The sequence below is a fragment of the Piliocolobus tephrosceles genome, chromosome 19, assembly GCF_002776525.5.
Source record: "Piliocolobus tephrosceles isolate RC106 chromosome 19, ASM277652v3, whole genome shotgun sequence".
Lineage (NCBI taxonomy): Eukaryota > Metazoa > Chordata > Mammalia > Primates > Cercopithecidae > Piliocolobus > Piliocolobus tephrosceles.
Genome location: NC_045452.1, coordinates 42,822,012 through 42,832,599, shown reverse-complemented (window position 1 = coordinate 42,832,599; position 10,588 = coordinate 42,822,012). Strand labels below are relative to the sequence as shown.

The 10,588-nt window shown below is 47.0% G+C and overlaps 1 protein-coding gene across 1 annotated transcript in view; it reads left to right on the top strand.

Annotated features, from left to right (window-relative positions):
- Window positions 1-6,379: 6,379 nt before the first annotated feature.
- Window positions 6,380-10,588, top strand: part of MORC3 (MORC family CW-type zinc finger 3) — a 56,878-nt gene continuing 52,669 nt past the window's right edge. Inside the window, exon 1 of the mRNA XM_023191229.2 lies at window positions 6,380-6,713. Within this exon, the coding sequence (XP_023046997.1) occupies window positions 6,675-6,713 (39 nt within the window). The 5' untranslated portion in view covers window positions 6,380-6,674. The remainder of the gene's footprint in view (window positions 6,714-10,588) is intronic.

The following is a 10,588-nucleotide window of genomic DNA, read 5'->3' as shown; positions in this document are numbered from 1 at the left end:
TTTTTTTTTTTTTTTTTTTTTTTTTTTTTTTTTTTTTTTTTTTTTGAGACGGAGGAGTCTCGCTCTGTCGCCCAGGCTGGAGTGCAGTGGCGCGATCTCGGCTCACTGCAAGCTTCGCCTCCCGGGTTTACGCCATTCTCCTGCCTCAGCCTCCCGAGTAGCTGGGACTACAGGCGCCCGCCATCTCGCCCGGCTAGTTTTTTGTATTTTATAGTAGAGACGGGGTTTCACCTTGTAGACCAGGATGGTCTCGATCTCCTGACCTCGTGATCCACCCGTCTCGGCCTCCCAAGGTGCTGGGATTACAGGCTTGAGCCACCGCGCCCGGCCTAGAACTTACTTATTTCTGCCTTAATTTCGTTATTTACCCAGTAATCACTCAGGAGCAGGTTGTTCAGTTTCCATGTAGTTGTGTGGTTTTGAGTGAGTTTCTTAATCCCGAGTTCTAATTAGATTGCACTGTGGTCTGAGAGACTGTTTGTTATGATTTCCATTCTTTTACATTTGCTGAGGAGTGTTTTACTTCCTATTACGTGGTCAATTTTAGAATAAGTGTGATGTGGTGCTGAGAAGAATGTACATTCTGTTGATTTGGGTGCAGAGGTCTGTAGCTGTCTATTAGGTCCACTTGGTCCAGAGCTGAGTTCAAGTCCTGAATATCCTTGTTAATTTTCTGTCTCATTGATCTGTCGAATATTGACAGTGGGATGTTAAAGTCTCCCACTATTAATGTGTGGGAGTCTAAGTCTCTTTGTAGGTCTCTAAGAACTTGCTTTATGAATGTGGGTGCTCCCGTATTGGGTGCGTATATATTTAGGATAATTAGCTCTTCTTGCTACATTGCTCCCTTTATCATTATGTAATGCCCTTCTTTGTCTTTTTTGATCTTTGTTGGTTTAAAGTCTGTTTTATCAGAGACTAGGATTGCAACCCCTGCTTTTATTTTGCTTGGTAAATATTCCTCCATCACTTTATTTTGAGCCTATGTGTGTCTTTGCATGTGATGGGTCTTCTGAATATAGCACACCAATAGGTCCTGACTCTTTACCCAACTTGCCATTCTGTGTCTTTTAATTGGGGCATTTAGCCTGTTTAAATTTAAGGTTAATATTGTTATGTGTGAATTTGATCATGTCATTATGGTGCTAGCTGGTTATTTTGCCCGTTAGTTGATGCAGTTTCTTCATAGTGGCGAAGGTCTTTACAATTTGGTATGTTTGGTATGTTTTTCAGTGGCTGGTACTGGTTTTTCCTTTCCATATTTAGTGCTTCCTGAAGGAAGCACTACCTTTGCTCTTTGATGTTGTAAGGCAGGCCTAGTGGTGACAAAATCTCAGCATTTGCTGGTCTGTAAAGGATTTTACTTTTCCTTTGCTTATGAAGCTTAGTTTGACTGGATATGAAATTCTGGGTTGAAAATTCTTTTCTTTAAGAGTGTTAAATATTGGCCCCCACTCTCTTCCAGGTTGTAGAGTTTCTGCAGAGAGAGTCACTGTTAGTCTGATGGGCTTCCCTTTGTGGGTAACCCGACCTTTCTCTCTGGCTGCCCTTAACACTTTTTCCTTCATTTCAAGCTTGGTGAAACTAACAATTATGTGTCTTGGGGTTGCTCTTCTTGAGGAGTATCTTTGAGTATCTCTGTATTTCCTGAATTTGAATGTTGGCCTGCCTTGCTAGGTTGAGGAAGTCCTCCTGGATGATATCCTGAAGAGTGTTTTCCAACTTGATTCCATTCTCCCCGTCATTTTCAGGTATACCAATCAAACATAGGTTTGGTCTTGTCACATAGTCCCATATTTCTTAGAGGCTTTGTTCGTTCCTTTTCATTCTTTTTTCTCTAATCTTGTCTTCACGCTTTATTTCATTAAGTTGATCTTCAATCTTTGATATCCTTTCTTGCGGTTGATTGATTTGGCCTATGACACTTGTGTATGCTTCACGAAGTTCTTCTGCTGTGTTTTTCAGCTCCATCAGGTCATGTTATGGTCTTCTCTAAACTGGTTTTTCTAGTTAGCAATTCATCTAACCTTTTTTCAAGGTTCTTAGCTTCCTTGCATTCGGTTAGAACATGCTCCTTTAGCTCAGAGGAGTTTGTCATTACCCACCTTCTGAAGCCTATTTCTGTCAATTTGTCAAAGTCATTCTCCGTCCCGTTTTATTCCCTTGCTGGCGAGGAGTTGTGATCCTTTGGAGAAGAAGAGGCGTTCTGGTTTTTGGAATTTTCAGCCTTTTTGTGCACTGGTTTCTCCTCATCTTCTTGGATTTATCTACCTTTGCTCTTTGATGTTGGTGACTTTCAGATGGGGTTTCTTTGTGGATGTCCTTTTTCTTTATGTTCATGCTATTCCTTTCTTTTTGTCAGTTTTCCTTCTAATAGGCCCCACTGCTGCAGGTCTGCTGGAGTTTGCTGGAGGTCCACTCCAGACCCTGTTTCCCTTGGTATCACCAGCAGAGGCTGCAGAACAGCAAAGATTGCTGCCTATTCCTTCCTCTGGAAGCTTCGTCCCAGAGGGGCACCCACCAGATGCCAGCGGGAGCTCTCCTGTATGAGGTGTCTGTCAACCTCTGCTGGGAGGTGTCTCCTAGTCAGGTGGCAGAAGGGTCAGGGACCCACTTGAGGAGGCAGTCTGTCCCTTAGCAGAGCTCCAGCACCGAGCTGGGAGATCCGCTGCTTTCTATAGAGCTGGCAGGCAGGGACGTTTAATTCTGTTGAAGCTGTGCCTACAGACGCCCCTTCCCCCAGGTGCTCTGTCCCAAGGAATGGGAGTTTTATCTATAAGCCCCTGACTGGGGTTGCTGCCTTTCCTTCAGAGATGCCCTGCCCAGAGAGGAGGAATCTAGAAAGGCAGTCTGGCTATGGAGGCTTTGCTGAGCTGCAGTGGGCTCCCCGAGTTCGAACTTCCCCGCAGCGTTGTTTACACTGTGAGGGGAAAACCGCCTACTCAAGCCTCGTAATGGTGGATGCCTCGCCCCTCACTAAACTTAAGCATCCCAGGTCAACTTCAGATTGCTGTGCTGGCAGCGAGAATTTCAAGCCAGTGGATCTTAGCTTGCTGTGCTCTGTGGGGGTGGGATCTGTTGAGCTAGACCACCTGGCTCCCTGGCTTCAGCCCCCTTTCCAGGGGAGTGAATGGTTCTGTCTCGCTGGCATCCCAGGTGCCAATAGGGTATGAAAAAACACTCCGCAGCTAGCTCAGTGTCTGCTCAAATGGACACCCAAATTTGTGCTTGAAACCCAGGGTCCTGGTGGTTTAGGCACCCAGGGGAATCTCCTGGTCTGCAGGTAGCGAAGACTGTGGGAAAAGCATAGTATCTGGGCCAGAGTGCACCATTCCTCACGGCACAGTTCCTCTCAGCTTCTCTTGGGTAGGGGAGAGAGTTCCCTGGTCTCTTGCGCTTCCCAGGTGAGGTGACGCCCCACCCTGCTTCTGATCACTCTCTGTGGGCTGCACCCACTGTCCAAGCAGTCCCAATGAGATGAGCCGGGTACCTCAGTTGGAAATGCAGCAATCACCTGCCTTCTGCATTGGTCTCGCTGGGAGACAAGTTGCAGACCAGAGCTGTTCCTATTCAGCCATCTTGCCACTCCCCCCTCTTTTGTTCTTAAATGGACACACTCATGCATGTTGTTCCACTTGCTCCTGTCTTGGGGTTGATGAGGATACCTTTTAACGGTTTTTAAAATTTTTTTATTTTTGAGATAGAGTCTCACTCTGTTGCCCAGGCTGGAGTGCAGTGGCTCTCAGCTCACTGCAACCTCTGCCTACCAGGTTCAAGTGATTCTCCTGCCTCAGCCTCCCAAGTAGTTGGGATTACAGATGCCTGCCTCCTTGCCTGGCTAATTGTTTTTTACATTTTTAGTAGAGAGAGCATTTCACCATGTTTTTTAGACACCATCCATGAAATTTGGTTTTGCTATTCTAATTGTTCCATGTGTTTTGTTATTGCTATTGTTTGTTTGTTTGTTTGAGACAGGGGTCTCCCTCTGTCATCCTGCCTGGAGTACAATGATGTGTTCTCAGTTCACTGCAGCCTCAACCTCCTAGGCTCAAGGGATCCTCCCACCTCAGCCTCCTGAGGAGCTAGGACTACAGGGGTGTACCACGACGCCAGGAAAATTTTTGTATTTTTTTTTTTGTAGAGATGGGGTCTTGCCTTGTTGTCCAGGCTGGTCTCTTGGGCTTGAGTGATCGGCCCTTCTCAGCCTCCCAATGTGCTGGGGTTTCAGGCTTGAGACATGATGCCCAGCCCTCTATGTGTGTTTATGGAGGGATTTATGTACTGGTATTTTTGGGGTGGCTCAAAAACCATGCCCCCACAGTATCTTTCCAGAATCCTCTTAACCTTAGGAAAATTTGAAGACATATTCACTTGTACAACAGGTTGTGCAGACCAGTCTGTTGTACAATAGGTTATGTCATCAATTCATCACTATCCTACTGCACTCTCTGCCTCCAATGCCAGGTTCTAATTACACTTCTCCCATTTCAGTTCCTCAAACATGAACAGCCCTTTCCAAATCTCTAGTCCTCTGATGCTGTTTCTCTGGAATTGCAGAGTGGTGTCTCCCTGGAATGCTGTCCCTCTGAATTCTTTGGAAATTCCTCTCTATCCTGGTTACTTACTTCCTTGGTCAGGCATGATGGCTCACGGCTATAATTCCAGCACTTTGGGAGGACAAAGAAGGTGGATCACTTGAACCCAGAAGTTCAAGGCCAGCATGGGCAACACAGGAAGACCCCTTTCTTTATAGAAAATATTTTAAATATCAGCCGGGTGTGGTGGCACACACCTGTTGTCTCAACTACTTGGGAGACTAAGGCGGGAGGATTGCTTGAACCCAAGAGTTCAAGGTTGCAGTGAGCTATGATTGTGCCACTCTACTACAGCGTGGGCAACAGGTCTCTAGAAAGAAAAAAAATTCCTTTCTCTTTTGTTTCTGTTTGCTTTTTTGAGACAGAGTCTCACTCTGTTGCTCCGACTGAATGCAGTGGTGAGATCATGGCTCATTACAGCCTCAGCCTCCCAGGGTCAAGTAGTCCTCCTGACCTCAGCCTCCCAAGTAACTGGGACCACAGGCGTGCACCACCAAGCACAGTTAATTTTTTTTTTTTTTTTGAGATGGAGTTCCGCTCTTGTTGCCCAGGCTGGAGTGCAGTGACGTGATCTCAGCTCACCGCAACCTCTGCCTCCTGGGTTCAAGAGATTCTCCTGCCTCAGCCTCCCCAGTAGCTGGGCGTACAAGCATGTGGCACCATGCCTGGCTAATTTTGTATTTTTAGTAGAGACGGGGTTTCTCCATGTTGGTCAGGCTAGTCTCAAACTCCCGACCTCAAGTGATCTGCCCACCTTAGCCTCCCAAAGTGCTGGGATTACATGTGTGAGCCACCACACCCTGCCAGCTAATTCAATTTTTTTTTTTTTTTTGTAAAGATGAGGTCTCCTCGTGTTGCCCAGGCTTGTCTCGAACTCCTGGGTTCAAGAGATCCTCGCAATTTAGCCTCTCAAAGTGCTGAGATTGCAGGCATCAGCCACTGCACCCAGCCAATTTATCTTTTTAAAAAGAGGTAATTTTTTTGAGACAGTCTCGCTCTGTCGCCCAGGCTGGAGTACAGTGGTGCGAGCTGGGCTCACTGTAACCTCCCTGTCCTGGGTTCACACAATTCTCCTGCCTCAGCCTCCCTAGTAGCTGGGATTACAGGCGCCCACCACCATGCCCAGCTAATTTTTGTATTTTTAGTAGAGATGGGGTTTCACCATGTTGGCCAGGCTGGTCTTGAACCCTATCAAGTGAACCCCCAGCCTTGACCTCCCAATGTGTTGGGATTATAGGCGTGAGCCACTGCGACTGGACTTATGCCTTTAGGACTCTTATTTATTTTGAGACGGAGTTTCACTCTTGTTGCCCAGGCTGGAGTGCAATGGTGCAATCTCGGCTCATTGTAACCTCCGCCTCCTGGGTTCAAACATTCTCCTGCCTCAGCCTCCCCAGTAGCTGGGATCACAGGCATGCGCCACCAAGACCGGCTAATTTTGTATTTTTAGTAGAGATGGTGTTTCTTCATGTTGGTCAGGCTGGTCTCGAACTTCTGACCTCAGGTGATCCGCCCGCCTCGCCCTTCCAAAGTGCTGGGATTACAGGCGTGAGCCACCGCGCCCGGCCCTAGAACTCTTTTTTTTTTTTTTTAAATCATGAGTTAGGTTGATAATTTTCAGGGCAAATCCAAACAGTCTCCACTAATTTCTGTCTTTATTTCGTTAAGGTTTCACATGAACACTGGAGGATACAGAATGGCTTTTTTCAGCGCAAAAATTCACATCCTACTAGGTCAAGTGACTGGAGTTCACCTGTCTCGGGTATAACGCACCTAGCGCGAGGTCCAGCTGGGCGTGGAGACGGGTACCGGCCCGCCGCGCCTAGCGCATGCGCCCTAGGCCCGCAGGGCCCCGCGCTGGAAGCTCAGCTCCCAGTGTACCCTGCTTTAACCAGCCAGGCAATTCACCTTCCTTCCCGAAGCTCCCAATTCGGCATTGCCTGGAGGCGGAAGTGGGTGGGAGGGGCCAGACTGCGCCCCTCCCCGGAAGTGGGCGGGACCCAAGGGCTCCACAGTCGTTCCGCCGCCGCCCAGTCGGGTTGCGGCGGAGGCCGGTCCTGGCTTTGTAGCTAGCTCAAGATGGCGGCGCAGCCACCCCGCGGGATACGCCTCAGCGCGGTGAGCAGCCGCGAGGGGTGGAGCGGGCCGTGTCCCAGGAGGGCGGGCAGGCGGGCATGCGAGGGTGGGCCGGCAGTGGGCGGTGGCGGCTTGTGGGGCCGGCGAGGCGGCGGGGGCTGCGGCGGGGCCCGGGGAGGGGGCGGCCATCTCGCTCCCGTCGGCGGAGCGGCTAGGCTGCGGGCCGGGCTGCATTCCGTCGCCTCTGCATTGTGTTTCTGTTTTGCTTCGGGGAGGGCCAGGGTCGCGGCCCCTCCTTCCAGCTCCCTTCTAGTCTACCCGCAGCTGTCGTCCGCGGGCGAGGCCTCGGCGGGAGACCGGACTGCTCCGGGGGCCGCGGGGCCCCTGACTCTTCTGTCCGCTGGGCGCCGTGGTGGGAAAGGAGCGGATTCCGCGTCCAGTAACGCCGGCGGCCTCGACCTCCCGGGGGCGGGGACTGGGCGCCGGGCCTGCCCACGGGCGAGTGGAGTCGGGATGAGTGTGCCTGATACCTGTCAGTGCCCGCAGCTTCCTTGGCAGTGGAAGCCCTGGGGCCCAGACCCTAGATCGCCGAGCTCGAGCTCTCCGCTATCCCACGTTGCGTCTGTTTTGGGGCGTTTCGAGTTCTTGGAAACCCTGCGAACATTTCCTGTATCTTAAATCGTAGGGAGCGGTCACACAGGATGACTTGAAATCTCACGTCCAGGAAATGTGGGCGTGGCTTCCCCACCTGATTATCCTAAAAAACTTTACTTCCTTGTGAGCGCAATTGTTATGCTGAAATGTTCCTCTTTTCTGGAGGTTGTTGACTCTTGCCGAAGAATGACTGCCCTAGTGCCACTAATTTTAACATTCGAATGGGTAGTGACTGCTTGGGGTACAAACACGTAGAGGATAATTGGTGCCTTGCTCTGCGACTTCTTTCATTCGTTTAGGCAGATTCTAACACCTGGTTTTGACGGACTTTAAATTTTTTCTAGTCCGATCTTTGTGAAATGATATCTACTTTTACTTGCATTTCCTTGACTATTTTGTGTGGTTGAGCTCTTCGCGTGTATTAGTCTTTGTGGTTTTTTGTTTTGTTTTTTTTTTTTGAATTGCCTATTCATATCCTTTGCCCATTTTCTATTTTTTTTTTGGGAGGATCTTTATTGATTTGTAAGAGTTCTTTACGTATTCTAGATAAAGGTCCATCCTTTCGTTATGTAACTGGCTTATTGAGCGAGCTAGGCTTTGGTAGTTTGAAAATAGAGGACAATTTTATTCTTTCTTTTTTTTTTTAACCATTGGCTGTAGACATTAATTATTCCCCACTTGTGTGAAGCTGGGTTGACTAACGCTTTCCCATTAGCTTAAGGTATTGTAAAGTCTGGCCTTATCTAGTTTAAAATCTCTATTCTCTCTCCCTCCCTTTTCCCCCTCTCTTCTTTCCCCACTTCTCTCTTCCTTCCCCTCTCCAGGTTGAGTCTTGTTCAGACCCAGAAGCCTGTAGGGGAGAAATGCAGTGAGTTGATTTCCTAACTGTTTCTGTTCTTTGATTCTCTTCTCCCTTCCCGGCCCCCCGGCTCTTGTAGACTCTGGCTCTTCAAGATTGAGGGGAGAAAGGAAGCAGAGATAATGGTCAAACAGCGTTTAGACACCAGCATTGTTAGCGGGCCCTCTGGGTGTAGCTGCTGTCCATGTGCTGGGTCTTTGTTTTGTGGGTAATATGGGCTGTTGGGAACCTTACTGACAGAAATCTCCCATCTGCAGCCTCTTTGCTTTTGCTTTAGGTCAGGAGTTGGCAAACTACATACAGCTCATGGGCCAAATCCAGCCCAGCACCTGTTTTTGTATGGCCTGAAGGCTAAGAGTGATTTATACATTTGTAAATGGTTGAGGAAAGAAAGAAGAATGTTTAGTGAGGTGTAAATAATGCGAAATACAAATTTCAGTTCCCATAAAATTTTATTGGAATATAGCCATAAACATTATTTGCTTATAGTTCTCAAATGCGTGCATTAATAGAGATACAAGTTAATGAGCTTATGCATTTGTCGAAAGTCCTACATTTTTAAGGCACAAAGGGTGAACCCTTAGTGTATACACTTTTTTGGGGGGAGTGGGCTAGAGTTTCACTCTGTCTCCAGGCTGCAGTGCAGTGACACCATCTCTATCTCGGTTCACTGCAACCTCCACTTCCTAGATTCAAGCACTTCTCCTGCGTCGGCCTCCCGAGTAGCTGCGTTAACACACGTGGGCCACCACACCCGCTAATTTTGGTATTTTTAGTATATATAGGGTTTCACCATGTTGGCCAGGCTGGTCTCAAATTCCCGACCTCAGGTGATCCTCCCACCTTGGTCTCCTAAAGCACTGTGATTACAGGCCCTAGCCACTGTGCCCGGCCCAATGTATACACATTTTAAACAGTCATTTAGGAGGTCAGAGATACCAGGATGAAATGCAGAGTGACAAAAAGTTTTTAAATTTTTTGCTTTTTACCCCTGTAATTTTAGTGAAGTGAAATGCATGTACTTTGGTTTTTGTTGTTTATTTTTTCAGAAATCCTACTGTGGATTTAGCTGATGCACACTCTTCACCACCTCCCATACTTCAATGCTTTTATCACTTTTTTTGGTTGAGTTACTATATGGTTTGTTATTACTCTTACAAATGAGCTAACCAGTGTAGTATGATTGCATTTTCTTTCCTATACAAACCTTATGTTTTCCCTGAAGTTAATTGATTTATGTTTTGTTTGTTTAGTTTTTCTCTGTACTGATCATCCAGACATCCAGAGAACTGGGAGCTCTTTTCCAGATGGATTCAGACACACCCAGTGTTTTGTCATTTGAAAGTCAGTTGGGAGTCATCGGCTCAGTTGTAATTTGGGGACTTCCCTTTAACATCTGTCTGGAAATTTCCTTCCTCTTTTCATGTGCCTCCATCTCACATATCCTTCTGTCTGATATGTAGCTTAGTGACTGACATTCTGAAGCCTACTCTCTCGGGTTCAAATCCTGACTCATAACCAGATGTGTGTCCTTGGCCAAGTCATTTAACCTCTTTGTGCCAGAGTTTCCAATCTGAATGATGGCAATAATAATCTTACCCACCTCAAAGTGTTGTTTTAAAAATTACATGAGCAAATAGATAAATAAAAGGGCTGTACGTGCTGTAGGTGCACAATAATGTTTGCTATTTTTATTACTGTTAGTGGTGGAGAATAGCCACCACTGACAATAAAACCATTTCCAGAAACAGGTGTAGCTTCCTGAAAGAAGGGTTCATGGGAAGAAAAAAATTTTGTCATTTCTGGAAAATACATTCATGCTACGCTTGCTCTTTCTTGAATTATAATTTGGCTAGATTTGCATTCTGGATTGGAAATTGTTTCCGAATTTTAAGAATGTGCTTGATTGTTTAATAGAGGCCGTGCTACCGTAGTGTTTTTCTTGTTTGTTGTTTGTTTGTTTTTGAGATGGAGTTTCACTCTTGTTGTCCAGACTGAAGTGCAAGGCTCATCACAACCTCTGCCTACCCAACCTCTGCCTACTGGGTCCAAGCAAGTCTCTCGCCTCAGCCTCCCAAGTAGCTGGGATTGCAGGCATATACCACCACGTCCGGCTGATTTTGTGTTTTTAGTAGAGATGGGGTTTCTCCATGTTGGTCAGGCTGGTCTTGAACTCCTAACCTCAGGTGATCTGCCCACCCCGACCTCCCAAAGTGCTGGGATGACAGGCCTGAGCCCTCGCCCAGCCACAACGCTTTTAATTGTTACAAATAATTTCTTAGTTTTTGAATGTCTTTTTGAATTCTCCCTGGACAAAATGTTCATTCTTATTGCTAGATACATTAACTGTATTATTATTATTATTATTATTTTTGTTTGTTTGTTTTTTTTTTTTTTTTTTTTT